The sequence below is a fragment of the Myotis nattereri genome (genome assembly GCF_964212035.1).
Source record: "Myotis nattereri genome assembly, chromosome: 11".
Classification (NCBI taxonomy): domain Eukaryota; kingdom Metazoa; phylum Chordata; class Mammalia; order Chiroptera; family Vespertilionidae; genus Myotis; species Myotis nattereri.
In genome coordinates, this window is record NC_138086.1 from 46,763,679 (window position 1) to 46,776,404 (window position 12,726).

General features: G+C 35.6%; 1 protein-coding gene across 7 annotated transcripts in view; it reads right to left on the reverse strand.

Moving 5' to 3' along the window:
- SGCE (sarcoglycan epsilon) overlaps window positions 1-12,726 on the reverse strand; it is a 78,708-nt gene that overhangs the window by 18,427 nt on the left and 47,555 nt on the right. For 4 of the 7 annotated variants that reach the window (XM_081102242.1, XM_081102239.1, XM_081102241.1 and 1 more), the window contains 3 exons: window positions 11,424-11,586; window positions 8,686-8,897; window positions 6,772-6,960 (listed from right to left, as the gene is read on the reverse strand). In XM_081102242.1, the coding sequence (XP_080958368.1) occupies window positions 6,772-6,960; window positions 8,686-8,897; window positions 11,424-11,586 (564 nt within the window). Of the gene's footprint in view, window positions 1-6,771; window positions 6,961-7,719; window positions 7,747-8,685; window positions 8,898-11,423; window positions 11,587-12,726 lie in introns of all 7 variants that reach the window. The other 3 variants (XM_081102238.1, XM_081102240.1, XM_081102244.1) reach the window with 1 other exon arrangement.

Consider the following 12,726-nt stretch of genomic DNA (forward strand, 5'->3'; position numbering starts at 1 on the left):
ATGTGGGGATTCAACTTCCCCTGGGTATGCACACAAGAGCTCTGTTTTTGTGGTCACCCAACTTGAGACTACATGTGAACCTGTGAGTGTTAAGTGTTAATATATCTCTGATGGGCATATTTGAAGGCTGTATTCCATCTGAGACTTGAAGAGAGGTAAGAGCTCTGCTCCGGGAATACTGGGGAAATGCCTATGACAAACTCTGCTATAGTTAAGGAGCAGAGAACTCAGTAAGAAAATGGAACCATTTCCGTCTTTGGTGAAAGCAGGCTGCTGAAGGCAATTATACAGGAGAGTGGGGTTGGACTTCAAAGAGAATTCCTATAATCCTTCAAAGAAAGGACTTTTATTTTATAAAGGCATAAAACTATTTAAAGTAATTAAGTTATTAATGGGCTAACTGAACGATTATTATGTGTAAACTGCATTATGTAGAAAAACTTAAGGAAACTGTAATTCTCTAAATTACTACTATTAATTATTTTTTAATTTTGCTGCCATTAATTACATGCATTTAAATAGAAAATTATGTAAATTAGCCATTGCACATACTTCATTCTTTAAGAAGGTAAAGGTAGTAACTTGCAAATTAATAAATAAGTGATTTGGGGTAGTATGCAATTATTTGTTATTTGCACAACCGTTTTAAGGTAATTTGACATTCTTGGATATCCTGCAGAGTAATTCTATGAGTAAGGTTGATGATTATCAACCCATTATATTCCTATTTGCTTGAAGACTCAAAAGCAAAGAAAGGTTAGGTGATTTGTATAAAAGCCATATAATCTGTGCCAGAGTTGAAAGTAAATGATAATTTAGTTATGTAGGATACAAAACATTTCTCTTTTGAGTTAGCATGGAGTCATTTAACAATAAGACCTAGTAATATAGTTTTGAAATTTCCCAATTGTTTCAGCAAAATTGGCATTGCCCAAACCTTGCTGATTTGGACCCTATATATTTTACAAAGGGACCAGGCCATTATGTGGATTAAAAAAAGGACACAAGGAAATTGGAATCACCACAAAGGTTAACTTTCAAAACCTAATTTTAACTCAAATCAATGCATAAAGGAGAAAGGAGACATTCAATGATTTAATTTTCCCCCTACCTGTAGAAAGCCAAAAGTAAGAATACCGTAGCTTTAAAATGATGCAGTACAAACCTATAGAAGCAAAACCCATCAAAGAGATAATCCATTTATAGCTTTCAGTACTCATTGACTAAAAAAAAAAAAAAAAAATAGCTAATGGCTCCAAAATATCCTTGGCTGGTTAGCACTTCTTGTCAACAGGAAATCATTATTTTGGTGCCATGAAGATTCTCTTCAACTGATATTAACTTTTATTGAAACCTAATTTTTTATTTATGGAATTTCATCATAAAGTTAGCTTTTACTTTTACCCAAGGAAAGACAATGGAAAAAATATTCAGATAAAAGCTAAAATAATTTGTTTCAAAATATATTTAATTAGACTTAGTTCTACTTTTATACTTGTTAATTTGCAGAAGATTAAGCATAACCTACCTCCTGTTATGAGTGGGATCCAATTACCCTGGATTAGGTATGTTTTGTGTAATGAATAAGGAAAATTTTTGTATAGCCAATTAAAAATCTTCCTAGAAAATGTCGGGCAATTCCCCCTAGTGTGCATTGCATTCAATCCTGTGTAAAGATGCCTCCCACTCAGGAAAAATTGATGGACATTGATGTTGGTTTAAGAAAAGAATAATGAGGAGGCAGATTTATCCCCTGAAAGACAATGTAATAAAACATTACAACTATAAGAATAAGTTCTTTTTCAGAAAATTGATTATCTGGCATCCTCCAATCAATGCCTGCCATAAAATTGCAAAAGGAGTACAATTTCCCAGTGGTTTTCAGTTTTTCAAGGCTTAGCATTTCTCTGCCGCATTCAGGCATTGTTTTCTAATCAGCTCTCACCTCTCACCTCTCCACACCATTCTGCTCAGGCAGCTTAAGGAGGTGTGAAAAGTCTAGAGGCTGATTAGCACAAACCCACAAACAGCCCAGCACTCTAGATAAAGGTGCGGGACTGCCCCTTTCACACTTTTCTTTTGCACGTGCACCTCAGGAAGAATTAGGAGAAACTTATTCCTCTTTAAAAACTCCTCCTGGTGGAAGACCCCTTCCCCACCTCCACCCCCACCAGGAGCACCAATCTTAGCTTTCCGAATCCCAAAACCTAGGTCCTTGAAGTACTCAAATCAAGGATTTTCAACTGTTTTTCCTGCTCCATCATAACACATGTCCACAAGATTCCAAATCCCCACAAGGAGGGCCCTGAGCTAATAAGAGCTCCACATATGAATTTGACCTTCAACTTGGTTTGGGACAACCAGGCTAGACTATCTCTCATCATTCCTTGTAGGACTTGGAATCTGATTTTATTATTTTAAATCATTACAAAGCTTTATCTTTGAGGTTTGGCCGTCAAATCTATAATATATTTCTCATGTTGTTAAATCTTTGGTCAAAACCATAACCCTTAACCACAACAGTGATTTTTGGGGGGCAAAGCAAAATTTACTTTTTAAAGAATGACTTTATAATGTGACTTCCAGCAATGAATTGTAATAAGGGGACTACCTATAGAGGAAAAAAATTCTTTTTACTCCTAATGGTAACATTTATTCACTGAACTACAAAGATAACTGATGAAGCATAGATGCAGAAGCCCTGATTATACTAGGGGATGAGGGACATTCTACAGAATATGTGGCTAGTGCGCCTCAAGACTGTCATGATCAATGGAAACAAGGAAGGAGTAAGACATTCTCCAGGCCAGAGAAAACTAAGAACATGCCAATTATTGTGTCCTAGACAGAATCCTAGAACAGAAAAAGAACTTTAGAGAAAAAAACTAGTGAAATATGGGGGTGGAGGGGAGTATGTGGGGGAGGGAAAGGAAGGGGGAGTACACCAGTGTTGATTTCTTAGTTGTAACAAATACAATAAAATACTGTAAATGGGACATCTTTGCAACTTTTCTAGTACCTTGAAAACCATTCCAAAATAATGTTATTAAATAATAACTACATTAGCAAAGATCATATTAAATTTACCTTACATATTCTCTATTCTGTGATATTTTAACCAGCTGTTTGCCTCCTATAATCTGAGAAGGACAGGACCTCTGCACAAATAAGATCCCTCCTTTCTGAGCACATGTTCCATCTCCAGTTGCTTTCCACTGTCTGGTCAGTCACCTTGCCGGCAACCCGGATCAGAGAAAGTAACCTTCTGATCTTCTCAAGGACCACATATCTATCCCTGACTTGACCAAGATAGGTACATAATCCAATTTCAATGTCATCTGCAAATAATGAAACACTTGTCACTGTCTAATTTGTGGAGAAAGAAAGGAAAGGAAGGAAGGAAGGAAGGAAGGAAGGAAGGAAGGAAGGAAGGAAGGAAGGAAGGAAGGAAGGAAGGAAGGGGAAAGAAAGAAAGAAAGAGAGAGAGAGAGAGAGAGAGAGAGAGAGAGAGAGAGAGAGAGAGAGAGAGAGAAAGAATGAAAGAAAGAAAGAAAGGAAGAAAGAAAGAATCTACACACACCAAACAATAAAACATAACTGTATAATTGATAAGAAACTGTGTCAGCTCCACATTGCACACTATGATAGCGTTCTCTATACCTCATGGACTAACTTGTTTAAAAGACCCAAATAAGTTTTTATGCAGCATTTAAATGTTCTTGAGTCTTGCCTAGAAGTCACACCCTATGCTTGAATATTTCTGGTAGTGAGTCTGAAGAATAAACACAAAATCCAGCAGCTAGCCAACTTATTTATGAGGGATAGATACAGTTAATATGAATATGCAAAGATGAAATGCATGCTCTTTTAGGAAGGATTAATTTAATAAATACCAGGCAGCATAATCCACGCATATACTCAATTATCAAGTACTATAATTCCTTATCAAATATCTCACTTTAATGTTTAGAATTCAGTTAGATTCAAATGACTAAAATATTTATATATGCGTGTACTTGGTACCAAAACAGAACTTTAGAGACAGGGCTATGCTTTTAAGGCAAGGGGTAAAAGATGAATTTGCATAAAGGACAGCTGTGATGGACCTGATACAATAAATTTCTTATTATCTGGCTTGGTTGGAAAATGAGGTTAATCACATATTCTAGCTTATAGGGAGTTACCATAGAGACCATGCACATTTTATCCATTTCCAAGAATAAAAGAAAGATAATATACATTCAATACTGAAACTACACGGACTGTAATTTAATTTCCCTCTGATGAGTCAGATGCACTTGATGACCTCGCAGTGTCTCAGAGTAATCATTGTGAACATCATCAATTACCTATGTACCGTACTTATACAGAAGTACTAGTTAATGGAGTGCTGCCATTAACAGAACCCTGAATAATATGAATATTTTCTGGACTTAAAAATACATATAGGTTCAAATTGCTGCAAGTTCAATAAAATAACCTATTGCATTTACAGATAAAGAGATCTGATCAACATAATGACAGTCTTCATGGAGTTATAGAGAGACCAGGAAGATCCATTTAGTTGTAAACTAGATAGAAAATTTTATTTTGCTTGTATATAAGTAGAAACATTGCAAAATCCTAATTAAAAGAAATCAAAATCATTTTTAAGGAACTATTCTTATTCTCTGGTTAGAAAGGATATCTAAAAAAAAATAGTACAACCCTTCCCCTCCCTTAAATTTCACCAGCTTTTTACAAACATATTCAAGTTCCCCTATTCATCCCCAATAGTTCTCTATTCTAAAATTTGATAATATTGTTATATTGTCAATAGAAGCATCTCCCAAACTGTCTTCTTTAAAGAGTCCCATCTTCTGACCTTTCCCCATGGAGTCTTAAGCATATCAAGACATTAAAGGCTCTGAGAACTCTTCTGATTTAAGAAACTGAACACAAATCTCTCCCTCAGGTGTATTTGATCATTTCGGTTTTTAGAATATATATAAACAAACACTAGAGGCCCGTTGCACAAAAATTTGTGCACTCAGGGGGGTGGGGTCCCTCAGCCCAGCCTGTGCACTCTCGTAGTCTGGGACCCCTCAGGCTGCTGGCTTATCCATGGGAGGCATAGATGGCGGCGGGGCGGGTGGCGGCTCACACTGTCCCACCCCGCCTTCAGTATGCAAATTTAATGGCCATCTTTGTTGGGTTAATTTACATATTCTTCTGATTGGCTGATGGGCATAGTGAAGGTATAGTCAATTAGCATCTTTGTCTTTTATTAGTATAGATTTTACTAGCACTCTTGGGTAAAGAATATACGAAATGGTAGCCTTAAAGAATTCTTTTCATTTTGAAAATGAGTGATAAGGCTGTTCATAATTTTCACCTAAAAAAATGCAGGAGAGGTTGTTAAATTGTACACAATATTATTAAAATTTTCTCATTAGTATCTAATCCTAGTAAAGTGGGTTCTGTGATGACTCACCAACCTACAGAGAACACAGAAATCCATCCCCTCCATTCAGTACAACCCAACTTTGAAAGACTCTACTATTTACATTCCTGATAAAATATTAATGTTTCCAAAACTCAAACTTTTAAATCACACGATTTTCCCCACTGTTAACAGGACGTGAGTCAGCTGTTCATGCACACATGCAGATACACACCTTGGCCCATTCAACACTAAGTAAATGATCATAGAAGAATTCAGAAAAATACAATATTTTTAGATTTATAAAGTATTTTTGGACAAATGTATTCAGTCTGACTGTCTATACCATTCATAGTAATTACTATTTAATCGTCAAGTTATCCAATGCAGTTTATGTGGTTACAAAATAACCATCACAATGGGAAAATGTCTGCATGCAGCACCGTTCCCAGATAAATCTTTAAGTATTAAGAAGTTACTTTCATATCATATCCTAAGGTTTATGTATATGCATGGAAGGAGAACTTTTCTGTATATCCATTCTATTTACAAAAAAAAAAAAGAAGAAGAAGAAGAAGAAGAAGAAGAAGAAGACCTCAAAATCAAACTTGTTACTTCCTTGGGGAAATTGAATTTAACCCTTTTTAACATATGGTTAAAAAAAGAAAAAAAAAAGCCACGTTCTTAAAAATAAATGACAGTTTTACCTACAATTCACTTATATCAAAATTTATCTAGGCATGTCACACAGTGCTCTAAGAGCAACGGGGTAATTTCCTCACTCATTCTACGCCATACTCATCTGTCCAGGCTTTCTGACCATAGTTCCAACACAACAGAGAAGGTTTGCACTAATACGCTGTGTTTTTAGCCATTATTGGAACTACTTGTTCCGATATACAAGCAGATCACAAAAAAACAATTTAGATTAAATCAGTCTGTGACAATAACATTAAAGCAATAGGTTAACAGAACCAAATAATTCTAACAATAGCGCTAAAAAATAATTTGTCATGCTTTAGGATATGCCTCGCTTTTCACAATTAACTCATCTCTGAACAAACTTACGTTCGTTTATTAGCCGTGCCAATTTCTTAAATATTAAGGTAAATGTCACCTTGTTTGGATTATTCCTCTTGAAGAAAAAAGACAGCATTCCCTGAAAGTAATTCTATTAATTTGGGTCAGCACAGTGGGGCTGGGATCTACACTATGACCTTTGGTATTTTCTCTTTGTTACAAACAAACAAACGAACAAATGCTCCAATAATGAAAAGCTCTGGTCTTCACAGACATTAACTAGACACATTCATGCATATGAATAATCACTGTGCCAAGTGGATACTTACTGCTGTGTTTGCATCAATGGCATGTTAGTGCTCTCATAGCTGTCTGCGTGGAGAGGAGGTATGATTTCCCCTGTCACAGGGTGGAACACAGGAAGCGTTGACAGGGGCCAGGCTATCTCTCTATTCTTGGACATGTCACGAAGTTCTTTGGTAGATTTCTGAATAGCACTATGATGGACCAGTTGGATGCTAGGTCAAAAAGAAATAAAACAACATATATTTAACATCAGATATTATCTCAATGGGTCATCAATTTGAAAAAATTTTTTGAATTTTTTTTTTTTTTTTTTTACTTTTAAAAGAGGAGGACATTATTGCACTTTGGGCTTTCTACAAATTATCTCTAAAAAAGATACATTTCATATATTTTTAACATAGCAAAATTGAAAATTATATATTAATTTTTAATTAAATGTGTCTTTCATTAAACTAAGCTATAAAGCACTGTGTTAATGTTACAGCCCTAAGTAACAAGCTAGCAGTCTATTTAAGGTTAAACTATCTACAGTTAAGATTAAACTACTAGAGCTTTTATACTGCTGCTTCTGATGGGGCATTTATAAATACTCACAGAAATTTCATTTTATGGTAGGTTATTACTGTAGATTCAGGAAAACGTGTATGAAAGGTCTTTTCATCTGTTGTCTGCTTTATAGGAATGCAGATTGGGAAATCACATAATATCAATGGCAAGTTAATATTCTGAATCTGAAATATTTTAGGTTTAGTTTTTATCTAAATAATCTTAGTTTTCAAAACCTTTTTTAAAATTTTTAGTTTCTACCCCTCCTAAATATCTCTATTTAGAAAGCAGCTTTCACATTTATGAAATAAACTATGAAAGATGATGAATGGGGGAAGAAAGCATGACACACATGTAAGAAGCATGATGAGCAACTGAGAAGTGAAAAAAATGATACAGAAAATAACAGGAAAGAAGACACTTACTCTGGTGTTTGCATGTTTCTCTTTTCCCTAGAAACAAAACAAAATTTATGAATTAAATAATAGCATTGATATTTGGAACATTAAGACTATACGCTTATGGGATCTTGCATGACGTGGAAATGCTGACACTGTTACTATTAAATGCCACCAGGCAGCATTTGCCACCAGGGTCATGACGTTACTTGGATGAGTACACACACAAAGATGGAATACTGATGAGAAACATACAGAAACATGAAAAAAAAAAAGGAGATTAGAATCAAGCTCTTGGAAATAAATTGTATGACATGATGAAATCAGGCTACATGTGAAAATGGAAGTTTGTTACTTGCTGCTTTGTTAATGTTTCTGTCCTTGGCTTTGTTACCCTGACTTCCCAATAATCTTGGGAGATTATTTTAATTGGCACAGATGTTCTGAAACTACTAACTATTCATGAACTGAATACTCATTACTCAAATTATAGCCTTATTTTTCATTAATTTACTCTTTACTTTTATATATATATGGGTATACATATTTAAACATTTAGATTGTCACCCTGTTTAATAATAGAACAATTTCAAGAAGAATGTTGACCATCATTCCTGATCAAACTAAGACAATTTAGTTAAAGTGCAATTACCATGGCAATAGATTCCTAAGTCTCTGATTATACAAAGGTGGTTTCTATAACCAAAATATGCAGCCTCCATTATTGTTGGGACTGTTTTTGCCAGCATGAATTTACATCTAGCCTTAATAATTTGTGAATAAAGTAATTATATCCCCTAATTTGATTTATTGGACTCCAAACTATTTTAATTCATTTTTAAAGGGGTAAAGCACTAGAGTTTGACTTGAACATAACTTCAATTCATTTATAAAGTGTTTTATGAATTAAATGAAACTTGGCTTTTAATGGAATCTTATCTGTCGTTACCCTAGTGAGCTCTATAATTTTTTATTAGTCTTTAAAGTACTCACACGCCTTCCCGTCGGCAGCACATGATATACGCAAGTATTAGAAAAAGGACCAATGCTACTGCCGAGGGCACAGCCAATGTAATTAGGAAGTCCGTGTGGTAGTCTCTGCTTTTCAAGGAATCGGAAGGGGGTTTGTACTCTCCACCATCAGGTAAAATCCCCTCTCCGCGAATCACTTCCCGAAAGGTAGACACTTGCTTTGTTTTATCAACCTGATACAAAAGAAGACAATTACAAATCAAATTAATAACTGCGAACATTATGAGATTTTAAGATCTAGACATACCATTCTTTTGACAAATATCTACAAAGCAGCCTTTTGTAAGCGCATTATCACCTTGAACTTGCAATTTTTTAGGGGAGCTGGGAAGAAGTAATGAATAAAAGTAATACATTGAAGGCTTTATGTTGGCCTACTTTCCATGTCCTTCTCATTATCTATACATACATACATACATACATACATACATACATACATACATATGCGTGTATGTACTTGTGTCCTTCACACTACTATGTAATTTTCTAATTTCCTAATGACAAACCTCTAGTGCAGATGTTAACAAACCATAAGCTTGCTGATAACCAGGTATGTGGGTATGGTTTCCATGGTTAGCAAAAGAGAAAAGAAACAAAATGAGAGGCAGTTTCTCAATGATTACAACCTTGATCTTTCTGGCATCCAGTTGACAGAAGTAGCTTTTTGCAAAGGTAGTCTAAGGTACATGTGACCCACCCAACGCAATCGTTTTACTAAATTCTATCCCAGAATCAAAAAGTGCACATTGGTGCTCTGTTCATTTACCTCCACATTAATGGACCTGCTTTCACTGAGTCGCATTTAATTATGTCAAGGGCTTCTTTAAACCACTGCAAACTAGCCATGTGAAATTTGTTACTACATTTGCTCCCCGCCCTGCCACAAAAAGGTTGGGAAGAATTATTTGTGGCATTTTTCAATATCCTCTTCCAAAAAACTCCCCTTGAAGAATTTTGTTAACAATACAGTGCTTGTAAAAACTTTATTTCCTGCCAAGGAATTCATGCTTTGCCTCCTTTCAGAGTGAGAATTAAATAACATGAATTTCCTTTTTCAATCCTAGACAGTAGCAGGCTCGTTGTCAAACTTGACCTTAGGCTTACTTTTAAAACAAAAATGGGTTTTTTAATTGATTTTAGAGAGAGAGGAAGGGAGAGGGATAGAGAGATAGAAATATCTATGAGAAAGAGACATGGATCGACTGCCTCTTACACGCCCTTTACTGGAGGTCAACCCCGCAACCTGGGCATGTGCCCTTACCGGGAACGGAACCAGGGACCTCTTGGTTCATGGGTTGACACTCAACCATGCCAGACTGGCCGAGCGAGGCTTACTTTTTTGGGGGTAAAATTTAGGCTAATTTTTCATTTCTTTTACATTTCATTTATTCTGCTTATTCATTGATTCTTTCAATTAAACTCCCTGAAGTCTTCTGTGGTAAGATGTAACACAACCTTTGTATTTAAAAAGTCTTACCACAAACATTAAAAGCTTCAAAGCACGTCACTTTTAAACCTTTAGAAATTAATGTTCTTAAACATAAACATTTTGCAGCATAGCACAAGAATTATGGCCCTGTTAGAGCCCGCTTTTTGTCTACTGATTCTGATTGGAGGCATGTACTTAAATTATGAACGCAACCACTCCGTCTTCCGTACCCTTGTATGATGAGCACCATGATTGAAATACGGGGCTTTGTAAATTCAACACTTATCTATAACACACAAACCATACCATCTTAATAATTTTCCTTGATTTAAGCAGGCAGAGAAAGAACGTTACTTTCCTAAGACACAAGCGACATAAAAAGAAGAGGCCCTGGCCAAGGGCCACAGGTGTAAGTGCTACAACGTAAGCTGTTCTCCCCTCCTGGATCCAGGAAAGTTGCCTGTATTTGGTTCTCTAAGGCACGCAGTGACAGTTGTGTTTATGTGCCAATAACTTTGTTCAGATGTCAACTTCAAAGTCAGTCACCACTGAGCACCAAGAGTTGACAGAAGTTAAATCTAAAGGTCACTAAAGAAGCCAAACAACTTTTCCTTTTCCAAAGAAGCAGGATCAAAAAATACAAATTTTATATAAGACATTCTATATATGTATCTTACATTTATATGAAACCATACCCACATTTTCCTAACTCTTTTAGTGTGCTCACTTAAGTTGTTTAGAAAGAAATATTTTCTATTTCTGGGGCTGTGGGTAAAATTCTAACTTTCCTCACTTGGAATTGTTTTCCTTATCCCTTGAACTTCCCCTATAATGTGAGTTTCTAGGACACTGGATTAGAGCACAATATTGCTTTCTTTTTAGACTTATTCTTGTACTCTGATCTCTCCTTCCAGACGGGGGTCGTGGCGGCATAGTTGAGACTTTCTACACATGTCACACTGACTCCATAATTTATCCTGATGTAGCAGCCACCTGCATGTCCAGGGTGAGCATTTAGACCACCTGCCAAGCTAATCCAGCCCAGCAACTAATCAAGGGTAGACTGAGAACAAAAGTGGAGATACTTTCCGAAATGGATACGTTGTCAATGAGCTTGCCAACTACTTCAAGGCAGGAGAAGGCAATTTTGGTTAACAAAGTAAACCCAGGATTTGTTCCTAAAAGCAATTCAGGTTTTAGTCAAATGTTATCTTCCTGGCGAATCACTTCTAATTACATTTACAAAACCCAAAACAGCATTAAAACTCACCAGCGAAATTTTGCACCAGTCAATGTAAAATTGAGAACGAAATTTTTTATCACAGGTGATTACGGGCTCCATTTCTTGACTGCATCTCAATTGATTCTGTGGGTTTTCCACTTCTCGTAAACAAGAAGAGAACGGGACATCTGCACCAACCATGACATATACGCTGCAAAAATGTGAAACTCTCAGGTTATCCTTTAAGAAAATTGAAAACACTGGGGGGGGGGGGGGGAACAATCTACCCTGAAAGCAGGATTTACCCCTTTGAATTGAGGGATTATCGAGAGCCATCCCAAGGTAGGGACCTGGGTTTTAAAGGCAGTGATTCATTTAGGGGTTTCCTTTCATCCTTCTCTTTATTCAACCCATATTTACAGAGTACTTTGGTGCACCAGACACTCTTTCAATTCTATTTTAATTTCTTTAAAAGTTTTTCATCCTGCTTATTTTAATTCAAAATAATGATGTGTCCCTACTCTGGTTACTATGGTTAGTAGATTACTTACATTTAAAAACTATTCTTAAATAAATTGTTTAGAAAATAATGGAATTGCTAAAATAATAAATAATTATTAGTAATATATCTTCCCTTGAAGGATTTTAATAAGATTGTGAAATTACACCCCTGGAGGTAATGGAGTTTTAGGAAGTATTAGCTATTTACCCAAGAGTCCAGTCAGCCTTTCCACTTCATGGAGCCCTACTGTTAGATCTCTCATTACATGATCTCTCAAAGTTTTATCTAAGAGGGTAATATAAGATAAAACTATTGTTTGTTAAACACAAACTAGGCATGTGAAATTTATTTTCTTGCTGTGTATCTTGGCAATTAGGGAAAACAATTCTACTTAACTGACCAATAGGTGACTCACAATAAAAGAGATATTAACATTTAAATAATCCTAGAGCAGCTTGAGAACACAGAAATATCATCTAGGTCTTTCAAAAGAAAAGAGAAAAATAGGAAATTACTCTAAATTAAATATTAATTATTTTCCTAGTGACAATATTATAGGTACTTACGAAGTAAACCCAGTAAAATTCAGCTGACTTCCTTGCAGAAATTGACAACTGATCCTAAAATCCATACGGAAATTCAAGGGACCCAAAATAACCACCCACAGAAGAAAAATCTTGAAAGAAAAAGTTGAAAGACTCACAATTACCAATTTCAAAGCAACAATTATCAAGACCATGTGGTACTAGCATAGGATAGACATGTAGATCAATGGAACAGAATTAAAGTCCAGAAATAAATCTTACATTTAGTAAACTAAAATTTGTCACAGGTGCCATGACAATTCAA